The sequence below is a fragment of the Chelonoidis abingdonii genome, chromosome 17 (genome assembly GCF_003597395.2).
Source record: "Chelonoidis abingdonii isolate Lonesome George chromosome 17, CheloAbing_2.0, whole genome shotgun sequence".
Taxonomy (NCBI): Eukaryota; Metazoa; Chordata; order Testudines; family Testudinidae; genus Chelonoidis; species Chelonoidis abingdonii.
Window position 1 is genome coordinate 26,392,589 of NC_133785.1, and position 22,747 is coordinate 26,415,335.

Here is a 22,747-nt window from a genome sequence, read left to right on the forward strand (position 1 = left end):
ATTTCTAGGTCTTGGGAATGAGTGTTGATCTTAGAGCTCTCTCCTCCCCTCTAGTGCAAATTATTAAATTGACAGTTATTATCTACCATGCAGTAAATAATAATTCAATTATTTCCACAACCAACTTAAAAAAAATTTAGATTGATGACTCTTCTATCACTTAAAAAATGAAAAAATTGCAAACAGGGAGACGAGGATGCTGCTTAGGGAGAAGGAATAGCAGAACCATTTGTCAGGGTAATTAACTGTACAGGGGCCACCTACCTTTGTTAGTAATTATTTATAACTTTCCTGGGTTTCCAAGATTAGAAATTTCATCACTGTTCTAGCTCTTTGTATGGCATGAAGATATACTATGGTACATCAAAGACCTGGGTGAGCCTGGATCTGTTCAGTTTGCAGAAATTTGCTTGATATTTCTCAGCACAAGTTCCTCCTTTACTTCTCTTGTTTTCCTTTTCCAGGATTGGCAAATTCCTTCAGCACAAGTTTGTGAATCTGTGCCCACAGGATGAAGCCATCAGTCACCTTTTAGAAGGTAATCAGGAGAACTGGAGAAAGATGACCTGAAAAATAAGGTGGGAAAGAGCATTCTAAAAGAACTTGTGTGATACATGAAGGGAGAGGGGAGTCATTCCCTTTAATGGACACCCAGCCAGTCAGTTAGCTGTAAAATCCCCCTTGGTCTGTTCTCTGTTCTCTGATTCCTTTACCTGTAAAGGGTTAACAAGCCCACAGGTAAAAGAAAAGGAGTGGGCACCTGACCAAAAGAGCGAATGGGAAGGTAGAACTTTTTAAAATTGGGTAAGAAACTTTCTCTTGTTCTGTTGTTCTCTGGAGAAGGAGACAGAGCAGCAATGTTGTGTAAGGCTTGAACCAGATATGAAAATTTATCAGATCATACCTACAATTACTTATTTGGAACCCCCAAATATGTAAGTAAATTAGGAATGTTCAGCTAGATGTGATCAGGTCTATTTTCTTTATTTTGACTTGTGGATCTCCTCTGTGCTAATCCCAGATGCTTTTGTTTGCTTGTAACCTTTAAGCTGAACCCCCAAGAGAGCTAGTTTGGGTGCTTAATTTTTGGAATTGTTTCTTTTAAGAGCTAGCAAAAAGTCTAAGTTCCAGATGTAATTTTTTCCTTTTTGTTTTTAATAAAATTTACCTTTTTTAGTAACAGAATTGGATTTTTGGTGTCCTAAGAGGTTTGTGCATGTTGTTTGTTTAGCTGGTAGCCATAGCTAATTTCCTTCGTTTTCTTTCTCAGCTCTTCCCCGAAGGGGGTTGGGGAGAGTACCCCACAGGGAGGAATTCCCAAGTGCGCCTTCCTGGGTTCAAAGGTTTTTGCATTTTGGGTAGTGGCAGTTTTTACCAAGCCAAGGTCAAAGAAAAATTGTAATTTGGGAGTGTAATACAAGCCTGGAGAGGCAAGTATTAATTTTTAAAATCCATGTGGGACCCCACCCTCTGCACTTAAAGTGACAGAGTGGGGATTCAGCCTTTACAGCTTGTATCTCAATTTTTGGAACATTTGGGAGGAGTGACAGACACAGATTAAGGCCTAAATCTTGTCAATATTTTCAAATGTGCCAGTATTCTATATAACATCATTTTACACATGACAGTTTATGCCTACACTTCATGGCCCTGGACACTGACAGTATGCTGGAACAGTTGTTGGAAGCACTACTTTCTTATGTCTGGAGGACTGTGGTCAAATCTAGTTTAGTCCACAAATTAAGCAAGTTTTCTGGCCTCAGCATGAACCTGGGAGAATATTTCTCCATATGTCAGAAATGGCATTGTTTGCCAAAATTTATGATCTCTGATTGGTGTATGATCTTGACTGAAATAGCACGTTGCAGGTCAAAGTTCAAGAGCATTAACAGAACATCACATGCACTTTAATAATAATTATTTATTTATTTAAACATCTATCTTATGTTAGTGCCTAAAGTCTACAAAACAGGTTGGACTCCATCATGCTTATATCTGGCTATCGCCAGAACTATTTTCTTGGTTTTATAAGTGCATAAAATTCACCAGTTGATGACCAATATGTGAAAACCAGAATCCCTGGATCATTTTTAAAAATTCTTTGCGTCCATAAGTGATCAAAATACCTTTGTAATATGTTTGCTTATGTTTGATTTTACATGACAAGTGTGTCAAGTACTCTCACAATTTATATTTCTGAGGAGCAAGACAATTTTTTTTGCTTTTTCTTCAGAATTATGTAATAATAATAATGGTGCCCATTGTGATGTATGGTACCTCAATTTTTGACTATCTCTAGTTATTTTAGGAAACATACCACTACAGTAGGTGAAAATGTTCTGATTTTATTATGTGGTTAAATGTCATAAGTGGCACAATGAAACTTTGACTCCCCTCTGCTGGGCGTTTACTGATCATTTGTTTCCACTGGATGTTAGTTGCTAATTGCTAACGTAGATTTCAGTAAAATGAGATGTTGTCTGTAATGTGACAGTTTGAGTGAAGACTCATTCCTGTTCCCTACATTTTTGTGATTAAAACTAAAATTTTTTAGTTTACTGAAAATCATTTTGGATTTAAGATATTAAAGCTTGCATGAGTTAATATTTATATGTTATAGCTCCTTAAAAACAAGAATAAAATAAAACAGCCTATAATTTGGATGTGGTTTAAGGGAGAATGCCCTTTAACCTATCCCTCTCCCCCCAAAAAACTCAAGAGTATTTTAATTGTAAAATTCCAATAGCAGACTTTTTTTGTCAACAAATCCAGACACTTGACTGTAGTAGAAGGTATTGGGTCTATTTCTGTAACGTTATCCCCACGTGATAAGAGACAGCAGCATTTTACAAGGCCAGAAGACAGGGAGCAATGTAATAGCCACTAATTACATCATTTTCCACAAAAACAATTTTAATATGCTATTTAGAGTCTTCAGAATGGCCCCAAATCGTTCTTACAGTTTAAGGTGCTCATTATAAATGCTATTCAGCTACTCACTTAAACATCTGCACCTTGGTTTAATCACTCGCCAAGCTCTGTCTAGGATAGTTTTGAAAAGTTGCTATACTTCTTCCCCTTGCCCTGGTCTCATTCAGTGATAGAAATTGGAGGGGGTATCGTAGTAGTGGTGCTCTCCCAAGCTCCATCTACAAACCAAGATTTGCCCACTAAACTGAGATGCCATTCCGTCAGATCTTATTAATGTGATCCTCCCTCTTCTTTCTTGTGTGCTTTGATGAGCAGACTAATGGTTAGGAATGCTACATTAAATCATAATAGAATTTAGCACTGACCCTTCATTAAGATTAAAGGAATCAGTTTACTCATCTCTGGGTTATAGTTTGAGGCTGGTGGCAGACTCAGGCAAATCTTGCATTAGTTGACACTCAGTTCACATATTGAAAACTATCTGTGCAACTATAAGGGTTCGAGATTTCTTTTTGAAATGGTGGGTTAGATTCTGGAGCACAGAGTGACACAGTTGAAAAAAACAATATGAATCAATCACGTTGCCTAGTTGCCATGAAACAATCCAACGTAGATCATGCCCTCATTTTTGTCCCATTGTTGAAGCACAGCTCATGTGGAAGGAGTCCTAGTTAGGATAGAGTACAGTTCCTTTATCAGGAGGAATAACTGCCATTCAGGAATGGAAAGCATTTGGTCAAATCTTCACACTGGCTCAGGCTTATTTGCATTGTTACAACCCAATGACCCCCTCCCTCAGGGGGTCCCCTGGGGAGGCAGATCATCATTGTATGTTGCTAACGCTGTTGTAAGCATCGCAAGGCATTTTGGGAAGGGTTAAAGGTGTGAGTGGGGCGTAGAAGATTCCTTTGCAGGTTGTGAGAGGCCAAAAAGGGGAGGAAGGGAGAAGAGAATGAATTAACTCCACGCTCCAGCTAGGCCCGAAGATAAGAAGCTGACTCCAGCCCAAGGCCGCAGCACACATCTGACTCTTGGTTGGCTGCCTGCCAAGAAAGAAGGGGGCCTATTCCACCCCAACCAGCTATGAGAGAGGAGATTCAGCGGAACAGAACGGCGGGGGTGGCAAAAATGAGTGAGACAGTGAAGGTTGGCATGGGGGAAAACAACTGTTTTTCGCGTCCCTGGAGCCAGTGTATTTTGGGAAAGCTGAGGAGGCCACAGAGAGCTGGTTTGGACTGGTACAAGGACCACCAGGAACAGAGGTCCCTGAACAAAATGCCCCCAAAAGAATCCAGGACTTAAAAACCCTCCTGAGAGCTGAAGCTAGTTGGAGATTAACAGTGGACCCTGGAGACCTGTGCACAGGACAAGAACTCCCATCCATCCTTCCCCCTCTTCTTCTCACGTTACACCCAGGCTTAGCCAGCCTCGGGTAGGATCCCCAGCCTCGGGTAGGATCTCCGCTGTTCTTTTATTATTTTCTTAATAAAGCTTTAAAATTTGGACATGTGGTGTGCTCCGTCATCTCCTCCTCTACAATCCTGCGGCCTCAGCCTGATCACTTGACACCTCAGGCAGATTGGTAACAGAAATCTGTCAGGAAAGCAGCCAGAGAGGAGCCATATGGAGATGCTCCCCCATAAGGAAATCCACAAGTGGTGTCAGGAAGGAATAGTGGCTCCTACATCATCTCCCTTTGGTCCCTAGCAGAGGGGACATGGCCAGAAAAAAGGTTGCCTCTGTGCTCAGCTGATATTTGACTGGAGGAACAACCCCTTGAGGCTGTTGGTAGCTAAGCATAAGATAGAGTGGCCTCAGGCCTGCTCTATATATTTTCCCAGGAGTGAAGGAGGAACTCTCCAAGATCAAAGACTTGCACAATAGGCTTAATGTTACCTTTGCTCTTCTTCCATCAACCTATGCCTAACACATCTTGGCCAGTTTGGAGTATCTGAGCCTCTGCCTCTGAGGAACACAGCCACTACTGTCTCTACCACATTCACAATGCCTTTTTGGAGAGCTGGAATATAAGAGGGAGTCACTCAGTAGCAGACCAGGCAGGGCATTTAATCTAACCTACCCATCCAAGCATTGATAGTTACCTGAGATTTATTGCATTGATTTCAGAAATTAAATTCATGAAATGATGGTCACTGATTCATGCTTCTTTAAGTATATTTCATTGGTTGCATATAAAATTAGCAGCATGTTTTATAGAGGCGACAGTAGTGTATATCCTAATATATTTCACTACTGATTCATAGGCCCTGTTGTGGATAATCATTAAGCCTGATTCTGTTCTTGCATTGATTTTACACCGCCATAAAAAACACCATTGATTTCCATGGAATTATTCCTCCTTCATTTCAGTGCTGGAGCAGAATTAGGCCCTTAAATGGGAACGCAGCAGGGAAGCATGTCTTTAAGCTATTGGTGGTATTCTAGTTGGGGCTGATAGCAAGGCAGTTGTTAAATTTGCCCTTCACTTCTCACTATCAGACCCAGTTTTCAGTTGCTTATAACTTTAACCATTTGGATTGGAAATTTTCCATGACAGAGAATGAGGCTGTGGAAATGCACCTAATCTCACCCAGGTTACAAATTCTGATGACCTTTTCTTTGAATAGCTATAGCACCCCCATGCTTTGGTAAAGGGACTTGAACTTTGGCAGGAGGGGTGACCTCTGTGTCCAGGATGTTCCTTATACTTTCCCTGTACGAATCTGCCTACGTTTGGCCTAGTTATAATCCTTTGAAAAATTATAATTTGCATGTGCTCTGTAGAGGTTTATTGGATTTTAGAAGCTAACTGCCCTGAACATCCCATCTGTGCTGGGCAAGCTCCACCCCAGGGCTGACCAGGCCTTTGCCTACAATTGCAACTCTGGGTTGCTGTGGGCTATGCTGGGTCCAGGCACCTGAACTAGGAGCAGGGGATCTCTCATTCCTTTGCTTTCAGTAACCACCAGCTGGGACCCTGGGGGAGGAAGGTGCCTGATTCTGAGGCAGAGGGGAGAAGAGCCAGACCTATGGGGTGCATTAGGCCAAACAGATTGGGACAAGAAGCCTGCGGAGTGATTAGGACAGCGAGTTGTGGTGGTGGAAGACTGTGATTTGTTGGGCAAGGAGACAGGGAATGAGAACAAGTGAGCAGGGAAAAGAAACGAGGGAGAGGGAAGACAGATTGGATTAGGAGTTGGGGTGTGGGGAGAGAACTGGGACTGATGGGGCAAAAAGTTTGGAACAAAGAGCTTGAAGGAGACTGGGGAAGGCAATTGAGACTGGAAGCTATAGGGGTGAGAGGCATATAGAGACTGAGGGCTGAGGGGCGCAGGGAGAAAGCAAATACCTGTGAAACACTCTGGCAAAGTGTGCATGTGTGTGTGTCATTCCCCTCTAGTCCTGATTGAAATAGGAAGAGACGCTACTGTTTCGATCAGTTATTGCTGCTCATTAGCTTAAGCATTACGGGTCTGTGTGATGGACCTAAAAGTTCCAGGTTACCCCTGCTGATGACCCGTGTGCGTCAGTATGATGGAATTTGTTTTCTCAGTTTGTTTTTTAAAACCCCTAGGAAGTTACACACAAAAAAAATTAAAATAACATTTTTTATGGTTGCAATTTAAGCATTCAAAAGTTAAGGAATGCCAAAAGATTTCCTGTGCAAATTAATTCAGCCCCTGTGCATATGCACTCTGAGACCATCTTTAATTACAGGATCACATATTTTTTCCACACAACTCCTGCCTCATTCAATGCACAGAATAGACCTATTCTGGGGATGAATCAGGACTGTATAGTGAAGAAGGCTGTTGTCTGTAGGATCGCTGCTTCATTTGTTGCTAAAGCTGAAAGGTGTGTAGTGAATGAGGTAGGCGATTACAGGGGGAGAAGGGAAGATGTGCTAGTTAAGGCAGTTGAATGCTGCCCTGGAGAACCAGATTCAATCTCTGCTTCTGCCACAGAGTTCCTGTGTGATGCCACTAAAGATACTTAATCCAACCTTTTCAGAGATGGTCACTAATTGGGTTTTCCTCATTTTCTTGGGGCCTGATTTGAGACCCTGAGGTCTGATTTATAGATGTGCTGAGCCCTTAACTGCAACTGAAGTCGGTAGGAACTGTGCTTAGAATGTTAAGTGCAATCTGATAACTACTCTGAAAAAAATCAGACCTCAAACGGGGCACCCAAAGGTAGTGGGCACCTTTCTCTTTCTGTGCCTTAGCTCCCCATCTGTAAAGCTGGGTTGATAACCCCTCATTTCACCAGGTGTTATGAAAGTACAGTCATTTCTATTTTGTGAAGCGTTCAGATACTATATGATGAACACCAGAGAAAAGCTCATGAGGAAATTAATAATTCTGCCTTTGGAGCAGGGTTTGAATAGTCTGCAGTAAACAGGGCGCAGGGCCACCCACAGACAGTGGGGAGAAACCAGGATACTGAACAGCTGGTCATTAAGTGAACCTTGGGCATTTCATGCACTGAATGAGGCAGAGGGGCCCATGGAAAAAAATAGTATGCAATCATAAAGGCTGACTCAGAATGTACACACATAAGGGGCCCAAATTAAATTAGCACAAACTACCTTAATTCAGGCATTTCTTAACTTCTGAGTGCTTGGCTCTTCAACTTAAATCTTCTTTTAGTGCAACGTTTTATGTGTAACATTGACATGTTCTGATAGGCATTTGGACACAGATCCACAATTGATGAACGCTGCCATAATTGCACTGATTTCAATGCTGCTCTGCCATTTGACACCAGCTGAAGATCTAGCCTTGCTCTCTCTGGTCCAGATTGCAGTCCCATTACCCATGTTAGATCCTATCATATAGTCCTATGGGAGTACTCAAAGAGCAAGATACCGCTTAACGTGACGAATGATACTGCTGTATATGATTTACCCCTGTACAAACCATAGTGTTCAGTTGGTAGGCACAGCTAATAATCCCAACCTTGTTAAATGGCACAGCTTCACCATTAAACCAAAAGCACAGCAGAGAGAAATGGCTGAAAGCCTGCGGCTAATAACATGGTTTTAAGCAAAAATGATAACGTGCATGGTGCCTATGTTACTATTGCTCATTGCCACATTTTACATAGTTTGACTCTTGATGTGCAGGGCACATCACCCTACACATTTAACCGTGTAAGAACTATTTAAACTCCAAATCAAATTGATGGGGTTGGCTTTCTTTCCCTAGTTTTAATGGAAACATTGATATAAGGCAGTACCTTGTATGACTATTCCTATATGTGTCAATTTACTGATGAGGCTCATACTTTTCTAGTATAATAGTACAAGTGACTTCCAATCACTAAGTTTTAGCTTAATCCTAAAGAAAAGTAATGAACGTTAACAATCTCAATTATAATTATCTTGTTAGCTCTGTCCACAATCTTAATAATACTAAACTATTGACTTACATTAATAAAACCAGACAACGAAAAACATTCTGTAACCCTGTTGTTTTCCACGGGGAGTGCCTTAAATTGCAGTGAAAGCAATAAAATCCACTGAATAAAGTATATAGTACAGATTTTGTGTATGCATTGGGGAGTGCACTTCTTAAAATTAGAAATACAATGTAAAATGATAGACCTGTGCCTGAAAACAAAGGCAATTTTAAATCTGCATACTTAGGGATTATCCACAGCGAGATTTAATACACGGGAAGTCAGGGCGTGAATGTACAGCAATGTAGCCTGTCATATACTACCAGTTCTGGAGTGCAATTTGCCCTATTGCTGCTTGAAACAGCATAGCTTAAACACTCTACAGTACTTTCAGTGTGTGGCAGCAGAGCCCACACCCATGGTGTGTGGCAGGGAAGTGTGCATTCCAGATTTACATCTCAGTCTTCATGTGGACATGGTCTTACTATGGCTTAATTTGAAAAGCCAGGATTGCAAATGCTGGATTCCATATAACCTTAAAATATATTGCACACTTTGATTACTGTCCATTCAGGTCTTCATATAAATGCACATTTAAGATGCTTGTCCAAAATTGAAAATAATAATGCTCAGCCATAGCCATAACATATATTAAAAAGAACGGCAATTTTCAGTGTTAACCCCAACTATCCTCTCTTACAGCAAACCACACTCAGGCTTTAAGCCAATAAAATAGGCTTTAGTAGAAAAAGAATATCATAAAAATAGACAAGAATTTTTATTCCAGTGTTATGCTTGTGAGCAGCAGAAATCTGCAGCTGAAGTTTTCAGAGCCAGATGTAGATCTTATCTAGGTAAGTGAAAATCAAGTGACTGAAAAGGAATTGTGTATTTTTTCCCCCCATGTAGCTGAGATTAAGATCAGGTCCTCAATGGCTTTGAATATGGAATAATATAGAATAGCACAGAAATGTTCAAACATTATGATTTTACAAAAGGTAACACTTTCAAAAGCACCCAAACAAAATCCTAAAAAGACCTTCTAGTGTATTTGCATTGTTGTAGCCATGTATGTCCCAGGATATTAGAGGCAAGCTGGGTGAGGTAATATTTTATTGGACCAGCTTCTGTTGGTGAGACAGACAAGCTTTTGAACTTACAATGACCTGAAGAAGAGCTCTGTGTTGCTTGAAAGCTTGTCTCTCCCACCAACACAAGCTGCTCCAACGAAAACTATTACCTCACCCACCTTGTCTTTATAATGTATTTAGCAGCCTGAATAAAGTCAATGGGACTTCAGTGCCTAAATCAATTAAGTGCTTTTGAAATTTTTACCTGGAGTAACTGATGTGTCTACTGGGTTTTGCCAATGCATGTTTTAGTATTTAAAATGTCACTGTTGCATGGGTGTCGGCTTTGTGTATATGGTATTTCAGTATGGAAACTCAAAATTAAGACTTTGTGGCAATTTTCCTCTACCTTACTGGGGGGAAAAAAATTAGCCTTTCCATTGTCCTTACAATAAAGGGGGAAAATTACCAAGTGTCTCATCTTGTTCAAGTATTTTCAGGATGGAAAAGCTGGCGCGGGAGGAAGAGGGAAAGAACTGCTTTTTTTGCTAAGTGGAAGTGAATGTTTTTTGTGGATTACGATACAGGGGGGAGGCTGAAGGTTAAAATTAAAATTCTGCATGCTGACTGGCTTGCTCTTGATCTGATTCTTACTGACACAGTCAGCAGCAATCATGGTCTCCAAAGGGGAGACCTTGGAAAGAGGAAGAAAGTAGCATAAGGATCAGAATGGGTGAAACCAAGTCCAAAGCAAAATATAAACACACAGTCCTTAGTGGTAATCTTGTTACATCTCAGTGCTACAAATGGATATAAAGGGTTTCATGGGTAGGGGGAAAGTGTTCTTTCTTCAATGTATGTCGAGGGGGATGTTGGCACTGGGAAAGGGGAGACTATGGAAGAAACATGAAGGATTATAGGGAGGGCCCACAGTGAATTTCAAGTGTGAAAAATGACATGAGTGGGTGAAACAGGAAAGGAAAAATAGATTAAAGTGAAGGAAAAAACCAGGGGAGAGACAAAATGTCAGTTTCTTTTGTGTAACAGCAGGAGGGCTAATCAAGGCAGGTTTTGGGAGCTGCAGCTTGCCCCCCTTTACGGGGATATGCTGTCAAGGTTTTTAACAAAGCCCCATGCTCAAAAACGTAGGACATTCCTGCGTAAAATACTCTTTGCTTGTCCAAAACAACAAGCCCACCAGTTGTATGCTTTCCCCACTCCCCCATTTCTTGGTGGCAGAGCAGCCAATGGGTGGTTACTGACTTTGCCTGGTGCATTCCCTAGACACATGTAGAGGCAGTGCTGGGGAACACAGAGGGGAGTTCCCATTGCAGCAGCTGTGTGGTGACATCAGTACTGGGTGAATTCAGGGAGAATTTACGATTTTAACAAGCGGATCCCCACTTGTTGAGCGGGTTGGGAAACAGTTTTTACTGAATTCATTCCTCCCCCACACCCACTTTCTGTCCAGTATGGTCAGTTCTCTGTGCACAGAGGGATGTGCTTTTAGTCCCCCTGCTACTGCAGGAGTGGTGCTTAACTGCTTACGCTTGGCACTCTAATTGCATTGGGTTGTAGGGATTCATGTCCTCAAGACTATCTTCGCAAAGAAGGCTAGCGATTTTAAAAAGCTGAGTTCTCCTTTGTGGGGTTCAGTGGCCAGCTCCGTTAACAAGAGGTCTGCATAAGCCTGAAAGCGTTTGTACCACCCCCTACAACTGGGAAACTCCTTTTATCACTTATCAACCCTGATTAGAAACCTGGTTAGTCACGGTATGAGATATAGGCCCATCTCTACTTTGCTGAACAGTTCACTTACAAATCACTAGTCAATCAAAATGGGTATCAAACATTAAGAAGCATAAACTACAGCGGATATCATACATATTAAGTGCCCAAACTGTCCAAATTAGTGACCATACAGTTGCAACCTTGTCATTCTTTCCCATAAACTGAGGTTTTTAATAACTACATGAATGTGTATTAACCAAACCTCATTTCAGGACAGATTTAGAAACCAGGAGACCTGAAGTCTTTATGCAATTATGTTTTAAACTATGTACCTATCAGTATATTTGCATGTGTACTTTTTGGTCCATGGACAAAAATGCCCTCTGATTCTAGCAGGATTATGATTGAGGTGATATTAAAAATGTATTTTTACGAACGTACCTAGGAACACAAGCTGTAGGATCTAGTTACTCTTAAGAACAGAATTATTTCAATCATAGCACAGTCCTCTAGCAAAAATTTGCAAAAGATTACAGTTGTGTGTGAAATAGTCATCCTTGTCCCACAGACATTTTATAAATCATTAGCCAAATGAAAGCTAACAGCATGGGGGGAAACACATTATTAGTTACATTTTTAAAGTGGCTTAACTCAACCTCCAGTTGTGTGTGTGGGAAGGGAGTATGTTGGGTCTACAAAGAATGACTGACACAAATGCATTTTGAATGCAATCAGGTAAACATACAGATACTTATATTTATGCCCACAGTAAATTGTGAACCCAAAATTGTATATGCAAAGTTGAAGGTCATTTATTAAAATCAGGTGCAACATGTCTGACTAATCTCTTACCAGTTAATTCTGTTATAAGCAGAACTCTATAAAATTCTCCAAGTAGCAGTGACTAAGGGTATGTCTACACTGCAATTTAGGCCCAGAGTTAGTGCGGCTCGAGTCAGCTGACCCATGTTAATGAACCCTGACCTTGAACATCTACATTGTATTTTAAACTTATGTTAAGGATTTTCTGACTCTTGCTTGAACTTAGGGCTCTGGTGTCCACACTGCAGTGTGCAGATCTGAGTCAAGTAACCAGAATCCCTAGCACCAAAATGTGGCCGCTGTAGCCCTAGGAATATGGTGCATTGTGGGAAAACTTTACTGTCCACCCTGCATGTCGCTTTGCAAAAGGCTTGATCAGTTCGCTCTCCATTGCAAACCTAGGAAGCTCTCTGGCATGCTTGCAGATCAGTGATGAGAACTGAATGGGTTAAGACTAACCTGACCTGCTACCATTTGCCAAGGAGGCGGGTGTGGGACGGGTGCTTCCATTTTCAATAGAGTGGACTGCGGATTGTTGGGATAGAGAAGACTGAGAAAGTTTTCTCATGGCATTCTGGCTACTTCGGGATGACACCCAGGGCCTGAGGCAAGCAGGACTGTGGCTACGCTGCAAAGTAATAGGTCTCAGACCCTCAGTTCCAGCTTGCCTGAGCTTGGACCCTCCAGCCCTGTAATTGCAATGTAAGTGCAAGGGGGGGTTAGCTTTGAGTCAGGGCTCAAGCACAGGCTTACACTCCAGTGTAGATATATCTTAACTTCTCAAGCTGAGTTACTAGACTGAATTACATATAGGCAGTGGCTATTTGTGGATAATATACCCCATGCACTTGGTGTCTCTCACTTTTCAATTCATCAGTGTAGTAACCCAGATCTTTCACCCAGAGACTTGTGCCCATTAACATGGGCAACCTGGAAAAATTACAAATTGAAATATGTTGAAGAAGCTGCATGACAAAATTACTGCATGACTTTTCTCCTGCCTTTTCTTCCTTGATGTCTTGCTTTCTTAGTAAGGTAACAAATGCCATCCAGGATGAGGTATGTGTGTGCTACCACTGGCCCATAATTTCTCAGCTGAAAGCACACTGAACATTATTTCATAGCCTATTACACTGCAAAAGCTGTAGACACAAATAGCTTGTTCCTGCACCAGTTCAGATAGGAGGTTCAGGTACAATACCATTGACGCTGTGGTCGTCTTATACTTTGAGTATCATTATACAGCTATGCAGTGCTGAAGAAGTGTGAAGAGAGGGTGAGGAGGCCTATGCTGCAGCATCTGACACCTGCTCAGTGAATTATTTTGTAAAGACTATCGGATGATGCCATGCAAGTGGGAAGCCATAATTTTCTGTCAACCTTGTCCTTACTGTGTCCTTTACATTGAAGAAACCAAGAGTGCATCTCCACTGCAAAGCAGCTCCCAATTTTAATTAATATAGTCTGCTATCAGAGCAGTGGCAACTCTAGATTACAACTGCATATATACAAGGTGGTACTTATTGCTCTGAAGCTGCACTTCAGAAAAGAGGCAGAAATTGACATTAAGAAGCAGATATAGTAGAGTATGACAAAATTAACATGTTCCTCACCTTGTTTCCTCTCCACAAGTAAAAGAAACACTTAAAAAAACCCATATACAGCAGGCATGTACGTAAAGATTTGAGATTTCACAACCATATAAAGGAGTTCTTGATTTTTTACATGAAAAACCCATAGTTTTACCAAACTCTTTAATTAAAACATGAGATTGAGGAAGCTATACATTAGTGATATAAAATTATTATATTGAACCTTTGCAGCAATGAAACTTGTATGAAAGATTATCATAGAATTGTAGGCCTGGAAGGGACCTTGAGAGGTCATCTAGTTCAGTCCCCTGCACGCATGGCAGGACTAAAGTAGACCAACCCGACTGGTGTTTGGAGATTAAGAGGAGGTTAGACAAAGATGGAGATTCCACAGCCTCCTCAGGCAACTTATTCCAGTGCTTAGGCTGATGTTGAGACTTTATTTTTCATATTCAGACATAACTGTCTGAAGAAGAATTCTTTGAGCTTGATACAAGGGTGGATAGTTACATACCAGAAAGTTTTGGGGAAATGTTATTTTTGAGTTATTGAAGATTTTTTTTAAAAAATATTAAAACTACGATTCCAGCATTCAGACAATTTATTTGTGCTCATCATTAACTCAAAAATAGCTTATCAGTATGCAAAAACATCCCACACACTGCATATAGTTAATGATCATTGCAGAGTCAGCACTTAGCCACATTTTGGGTAAGGAGAAGAGGGGTAATCGAAAATTAACATGCCACACAAAATTTTCAGCTTCCTCACTTGGCATCTGACATGACTACAATTGACGCTTCATTAGAAACCCTGTCCCCTTTGTGACCTCACAATGAACAGTCCCTGTCAAAGATCTTAATGAGAGTAGAAAGGCCAAGGTTGAGTGCTTCTGAAAACCCAGCTCTAAATTATTCATGTATTCACACCGTTTTCTGTAATTTTGTACCATCTTAACCTATTCTGTAATTTGGTAAAATATTTTGAACTACAGATATGAAAGTCTATAAAATAGATATTGGGTGTTAAGCCCTCATTCCACTTGAGCTACTCTATCAGAGTTGTAAATACCCTAACTGATCCTTTAAAAGACAGTAATCCAAACAACATGAATTTTTTTTAAATAGGTAAACATTTGTGGATTCAACTATTATAAATGACTTAGTGATGTTGAGTTGCCTTGCATCTTTAATTGTCAGCGATAACCAAACACTTGTTTCATGTATAACTTAGCTTATAATATGAAGAAAAATGTGTACAGAAAGGAAAATGTGTCACATCCAGTGTATTTTCTTGATGTGTACCTAAGTTGTATCATAGAACTATAGGGCTGGAAGAGACCACAAGAGGTCCTTTAGTCCAGTCCCTTGCGCTGAGGCAGTTTTGATTTTCCATGTGATACAGTTACAGCCCTTACTTTACTTGTTATCTTTCTGATTAGGTACTCTGCAGTACTTGTTATTAATATTGAAAAACAGTGCAGAAAAAACATCCCAGTTAAAATAGATATTTCTTCTTTAGAGCAAAAACTGAAAATCTGTTGAAATTTGACTACCCCCCCATGTTACATAATAATTTGGATATATTTATGTTAAAACATGATCACCAGTCAAACTAGTGGCAACTAAAAACAATACATTATTGTGACTGTTTTAAAAAAAAATCAGAACAAAATACACCATGTATTGGTGGATTAAGCACAACAAAACGCTAATATTCTTTAAAAGTGTCTACTAAATATAATAAAAAGAATAAGATAATTAACATTTAGTTTGTTACATTTAAAAAAAAAATCAGATGTACATATTTCTATTGCCTGTTAGGTTTACCTAAGTCAGTGTTTCTCAAACTGGCGTCACTGCTTGTGTAGGGAAAGCCCCTGGTGGGCCGAGCCGGTTCGTTTACCTGCTGCGTCCACAGGTCCAGCCGATTGCGGCTCCCACTGGCTACAGTTTGCTGCTCCAGGCCAATGGGAGCTGCTGGAAGCGGCGCGGGCCGAGGGACTTACTGGCCGCTGCTTCCAGCAGCACCCATTGGCCTGCAGCGGCAAACCACGGCCAGGGGGAGCGGCGATCGGCTGGACCTGTGGACACGGCAGGTAAACAAACCGGCCCGGCCCACCAGGGGCTTTCCCTACACAAGCGGTGACACCAGTTTGAGAAACACTTTTCAACTATTACAAAAAAGAAAAAAAAAGTCATTGTTTAAAGTCAAAAACATTCAAATCAGTTGATACAACATTACAGTACAGTCAACTAACATCATTGAAGATCTAGTCTTCTTTTCTCAGTTTGAGTCTTTAGACCAGACTGTTATAAAACTGGTTCAATGCCATTTCAAAATTGTATGTTAGCTGTTGCAGGATACTGTACTCTCTACTGATGGCTTCAGAAGAAAGGGGCTGTGCTAGCTGTGAATCACAAGGTAACCCCAGCCTGTCATTAATTTTATTCAGTACTGTAGTTAGAACAGCATTAAGTTTAGCACAAGTAAAAAAAAAAAAAAAAAAAAAAGGTAATTGGAAGCTAGGTGAAGCTGCCATCTGTGTCAAACAATTGCGATACGCTATACTAAAAAATTCTGAAATATCCACCTGTCCTCACCACTCTGCCACAAACTAGCAAAGTCAAAAGAATACAAAAGTCTTCAAATTTTCATTTTTGCAGAATAAAGCAAAAAAGCCTTTGTGCTCCTTACTACCAGAAGCAGAATATCCTCTGAGTTACCACATATAATAGCTTCTGGTTGTGTCAACTTGGGCTGGCTTGGTCTCTGCAGAACCATCCTTGTCTTTTTCACTGTCACCTTCCCAGAGATTAATAAGTGGCGGATAGAGCTCATTCAGTGGGATTGAAGAGGTCTTTTGCATATACTTTTTCAGTGAATGGTGGTAGTTTTTTCTCTTAAACCTTTTAGCAATATAAACAGAGATGGAGGCAAGGCTGATCACAGCAAACATTGAACCCATTACAGCTGCAAGGGCGGTACTGGTTTCTTGGTCAGAAATGTCAAGGGCAAAAGCTGCATTTTTTGTTGTAACATTAACACAAGACTTTTGAGTTTGCTGATGGATATTTGATACAGTTAGACAGACCTCATAATCTGTGGATGGCTGCAAATGAGTGAGGTTATATTCATGTACATCAACTGGGACCCTCGCGGTGTATGTAATATGAGGGTTATCAATTTTCATAGTGGCTGAGGACCATTTTAAATTGGAGGTCATGACATTGGAATTAACCTTCCAAGAAACTAATATTGAATGAGACTCAGCTTGCTTGACATATATTTTCAGCACTTGTGTACCATCCAAGAGAGTTCCATTCACTCTTATAGTAGCTACTCTTGTATCAGCCCCTTCTATATTTTGAGCAACACATGTATATCTTCCAGAGTCTTCAATCTGAATATTCGAGATTTCCAGGGTACCTTCACTACTCAGTTTGTACTTGTCTGAGAGACTTTCAACTGTTATTTTATTTCCAAGTGGAGTTACCCAATAAATTTCTGGTTCGGGTTCTGCCATGGCTCGACAATCTAGAAACACTGTCATGCCAATGTCCAAATTCAAATGATTTGGAAAAGTGTCATGAGAAATCATTGGAAGACATTGTTCACTTGAATCCTGTATTAACACTTCTTTCACCTGTTGTCCTCTGTATTCAGGTGGCATAGCACAAAACATTGATAGAGGCTCCATAAAACGGATATTGGTTTTGTTTGAGTTGATCCAGTGAATGACACAGTCACACCTGAGTGGATTACTGTGAATACTGATTTCACGCAGATTTGGAAGGGATTCCACTGTCTTTTGGTAGACTGCGTTCAAAGCATTGTTGTTCAGCATCAGGCTTTCTAGAGCAGGAACATTACGAAATGCTAAACGATGTATATAAGACAACTTTGGATTGTTGGTAGCTTCAAGCTTTGTAAGTTCAGGTAGGTTGTCTAGCGCATACCTATCAACAGAAACTAGTTCTCCCATATTATTGATCCCAAGTTCTTTCAACCGCAGCATATTTTTAAAGTCACCTTCTTGGATTTTGTGAATTGGGTTTTTGTTGAGGTCAAGGAATTTTAAATTTGGAACTTTCTCAAGAGCAAGCTGAGGAACCTTGACCAACTTGTTATCATAAAAGGAAAGACTTTCAAGACTATCCAAGCCTACTAATGCATTTCCAGGAATATCAGTGAGGTACATACCTGCCAAAACCAGACTTCTTAAATTTGAGAGTGGCTTGAAGTTCATATCTAGTATTCCAATCACTGGATTTTCTCCAATCATAAGGATCTCCAGGTTAGAAGTAGAATCAAACCAACGACTGTCAATAACCTTTAATTTGTTAGAGTTAAGATGAAGTCTTAAAAGGTTCCTCAGGCCAGAGAATGCATTTGCAGAGATGCTACTAATCTGGTTATGGTTTATGTATAGTTCCTGGAGATTGCAAAGGTCCTGCAAACAGTAGTCGGTCATCTCCGTTATCTGGTTTTCCTCCAAATGTAAAGTAGTGAGCTGAGTCAGATTTGAGAGTCCCACATCTTTGATACTAGTAAAATTATTCTGTGAAAAATCTAACTCTGTTAAATTGAAAAGCTGTTGGAGTTCATCTGTGGTCTTTGCAATGTTGTTGCTTTGTAAGAGAAGAACTTGAGTGTCACTGGAAAGATTGCTGGGGATTTTTGTTAAACGAAGGTCATTGCAGTCAACTGTTGTAGCTTCTCTGTAGGTTGACTGTGGTGTAAACCATGGCCTGATTTCACATACACAAAGCTGTGGACATTCATTATTCTGTATAGAAGGCTCAGTTACTGAATTCATTAGCAATTCTAGCACCAACAGGCAAGCTATTGAAACCAATCTAATCCTAGCCATGTTGGTTTGCTAATAAGTGAAACTGCCTAGCCCTTAAAATAGCAAAAGACTGAATATATAAATCAGTATCAAGAAAAAAAAAGTACAAATTAAAGTTTAGATTGAAACTCTTGGACATTCAGAATATGGAAGATGGTTTTCAGAGTCTCTTCACTCTTCTCCTTTGTTCCGAGTGCTTGTATAAAGCTCTGCTGCATGCGTTGGTTAACCAAAATCAGTATCTGGCAAGGTGCCTGAAAAGCAGATTAGGACAGATGTTATGTTCATTTCATAAACATTTTTATACATTTCATATGTTCATTTTCATATAGATGTATGTTCCTTTTATTTCTTCCTTCTCTAGATAAAGTTATTTTAAATAAGAACCCTTTTAATTTCCAAATTCCTTAAATAAAAATTCCACTTAGGTATAGTAGAAACTCTTTTCTACAGTTAATTCAAATTAGAATGATTTTTGATATTCCTAGCTGACTGAACATTAAAGCTACTAGAAAACAAAATACTTAATTTACAAATATATCACAAAAAGACTAACTGAAAATTTAATATTGTTGAAGCGTGTTGTCTTGGAGCATGAGCTTTCGTGGGTGAATACCCGCTTCGTCGAATGCATGCATTCACCCACGAAAGCTCATGCTCCAAAACTTCTGTTAGTCTATAAGGTGCCACAGCAGTCTTTGCTGCTTTTACAGATCCAGACTAACACGGCTATCCCTCTGATATGTGTTGTCTTGTTTTTCTTGCAAAACACTAAAAATATTGAAACCCACTAAAATGTGTTTCGAACTGGAGGTAGGCCAGGGAAATCAGTGTTCTGAACTCAGTATTGATTAGATTTAAGACTTGGTTCACTTTTGGGCTCAAGACCAAGCCAATGTAATATTTTAGGTTCAATGGCACTGAAATCTATCAAGATGTTCTCTTCAAAATTTCAACTGACCATTGGAAAAATCTTCTAGGACTTCCACCATCCTGGGTTGATCTCACCCAGTTCCAGAGAATGGGGTCTACTGGTTTGGGATCTAACTGTACTCAGAACAATAGTGATTGGATTTTATTTAGGGAGTCATATCCAAATGAAAATTTTGCAGGTCAGACCCTTGTATATCAGAAACACCAAGTCTGAATAAGAAATACAAATAGATGTGGTGTACAAAGAAGAGATTAAACAAAACTGATAAAACACAAGTTAGCCTGGAAAATAAGTTTTTTAATATACAAATTTCCAATATGATATTTAAACAGTGAATGGATTATGAATGTTTATTGGACTAATGACATTTTATTTTCGTTTTCAAAACGTTGATCTTTGTGTGTCATATAGTGAGCACAAGCAAACAAAACTTCATAATGACTGAGCTACTTCTCTTCCTCCTCCTCAGACTCCCCACATGGTTGGAAGTTGCCTCCAATTTTAGCTTCCACTGACCCAAAATATGATGGCTGGATCTCCCATATGATGCTAGGATCCATAATTCCAATAGGTTGGACAGTGTAAGATAGATCTATATAATATACTACCCTCAGTATCCATTTAATGTGTTTCTGTTAATTAAAAGACTCTTAAATATATATGGAACAACCTCCCATATGGGCTTTCAGAATTTGAATCCAGAAACTGTACAATCCCACTGCAGATCACATGAGCTAAAGAAGGAACTCCATTAGCTAGTAGCAGTAAGTAGGCTGTTGTACTCTAATGAATCAGGTCATGACATACACCAGGGATAGGCAACCTGTGGCACACAAGCTGATTTTCATTGGGACTCTCACTGCCCGGGTCCTGGCCACAGGTCAGAGGGGCTCTGCATTTTAATTTAATTTTAAATGAAGCTTCTTAAACATTTTAAAAACCTTATTTACTTTACATACAACAATAGTTTAGTTATATATTATAGACTTATAGAAAGAGACCTTCTAAAAACGTTAAAATGTATTACTGGCAAACGAAACCTTAAATCAGAGTGAATAAATGAAGACTCGGCACACCACTTCTGAAAGGTTGCCAACCCCTGACATACACTTTGTCAGTATCTTCATATAGAACTCTACAAAAGACCTCCTGCTTGATATCTTCATTCTCTTATTGTGAGAGGTTTCTCCCTATTGCTGGAAATGATCTCCACTCTAGATTGTCATCATCACTACTGCCTACGAACTGTGGAACCTAACACTGCAGTCCTTACCCAGAAACCATTCCCACTCAACTTCTGTGAGGGCTTTGTCTGAGCCCGGTATTTGATAAAACATCTCCTAAATGTAGCTGTTTGCACTGCATTGAGCATCTGTGGGTACAGTATTCACAGCATTTACTTATTACTATGCAAAGCTTGCCAACTGTAGGTGTCACATTAGGCTGAAGTTATTCATAAAAGAGAGCCTTTGAATTAAAGTTAAATTTTGACATTATTTGGGAGACCTATTCTATTAAAATTTCTTGAGTCATTAAATGTATCTTCAAGGCATATGCCAGGCTCTTGACAGAAAACTTCTTGATGTTTGCTTTCTAAAAAAACCCAAACCAAAACACTATAATGGAATGTTTTGCATATGCAAACTTAGTGATAGATAATTTCCTCTGTATATTGTGAATGTAGTTTTGTGTTTGTGCAATCAAAGTTCAGTATTATGTACAACTACTATACAACCCCAACTTTGGTGGTAGGAGGAGGATTTTAATTGCTAGATTCTCCTGTAGACACATGTAGCACCAAACCAACCAATGTGTTGAGGTTCCCTAGTAAAGTTTCAGGATACAGTTTATCTTCAGCTCTTCACAAGTCTCATTCCAACACTAACCTATTCTGTTTCTCCAGTTCAGAGACCTACAGTGTTACAGAGGCAATGATGCTACCACATAGACTTCTTTTCTCTAGTGGTACTTATGGTGGGAATTTCAGATATACCTAGGCTTGTTACTCATTGGCATTTTGAGAATGCTGCTATTGTCAGATCAAGTTTCTTAAACTCATTGTAAAGGTATTGACACTGTCTACCACTTAAGGCAGATACAGTTATTGAACTCAATGAAACCCCAGTAAGGGGCAAAACTGAGTAAGGATGTCAAGATTCATCCTCTGGAAGTTTACTAGGAGATGCTTAGGTTCATACTATAAGGATTATGACAACATTCACCTAAACCAAGGGTGCTTGGGGAAATCATACTCCAGGGTACTTGTGGATGAGAGAACTCCCAATTAGATATACGTATCTTAATTACCTTTACTTATAAAGCAGATATAGACCTACTATATCTGAAACAAATGGAAATGGAGAAGTAGTATGCCATTCTTTAGTAAAACTATTACATTGTAATCTTTAGTAAGATTTCTTAGACTGTAAGCTCTTTGGATCAAGGAATGCCATTTTCTATGTTTGTGCTATGCACATTACATTGGGGCCTCAACCTAATAAAAGCCCCTAGAAGCTGCCACAATATAAACAAACCAGGTAATGGTTTTCAGAAATATCCCTTAGAACATAAGAATGGCCATACTGGGTCCATCTAGCCCAGTGTCCTGTCTTCCAACAGTGGCCAATGCCAGGTGCCCCAGAGAGAATGAACAGGTAATCATCAAGTGATCCATCCCCCATCGCCCATTCCCAGCTTCTGGCAAACAGAGGCTAGGAACACCTTTGCTGCCCATCATGGCTAATAGCCATTGATGGACTTATCCTCCATGAATTTATCTAGTTCTTTTTTGAATCTTGTTATAGTCTTGGCCTTCACAACATCCTTTGGCAAGGAGTTCCACAGGTTGACTGTGCATGGGTGGAAAAAATACTTCCTTTTATTTGTTTTAAACTTGCGGCCTACTAATTTCATTGGTGGCCTCTAGTTCTTGTGTTATGAGAAGGAGTAAATAATACTTCCTTATTTACTTTCCCCACACCAGTCATGATTTTATAGACCTTTCTCATATCCCCCCTTAGTCGTCTCTTTTCCAAGCTGAAAAGTCCCAGTCTTATTAATCTCTCCTCATACGGCAGCCATTCCATACCCCTAATAATTTTTGTTGCCCTTTTCTGAACCTTTTCCAGTTCTAATATGTCTTTTTTTGAGATGGGGCAACCACAGCTGCACACGGTATTCAAGATGTAGGCATACCAATGATTTATATAGAGGTAATATGATATTTTTGGTCTTATCTATCCTTTTCTTAATGATTCCAACATTGTTAGTTTTTTTGACTGCTGCTGCACATTAAGTGGATGTTTTCAGAGAACTATCCACAATGACTCCAAAATCTCTTTCTTGAGTGGTAACAGCTAATTTAGACCCCAACATATTTTATGTATACTTGGGACTATGATCCAAGTGTGCATCA

At 39.8% G+C, this 22,747-nt stretch overlaps 1 protein-coding gene across 1 annotated transcript in view; it reads right to left on the reverse strand.

Annotated features, from left to right (window-relative positions):
- Positions 1 to 15,652: 15,652 nt before the first annotated feature.
- The window catches only part of LRRN1 (leucine rich repeat neuronal 1), a 32,098-nt gene continuing 25,003 nt past the window's right edge, over positions 15,653 to 22,747 (reverse strand). Inside the window, exon 2 of the mRNA XM_032784183.2 lies at positions 15,653 to 18,652. Coding sequence (XP_032640074.1) covers positions 16,269 to 18,419 — 2,151 coding nt within the window. The 5' untranslated portion in view covers positions 18,420 to 18,652 and the 3' untranslated portion in view covers positions 15,653 to 16,268. The remainder of the gene's footprint in view (positions 18,653 to 22,747) is intronic.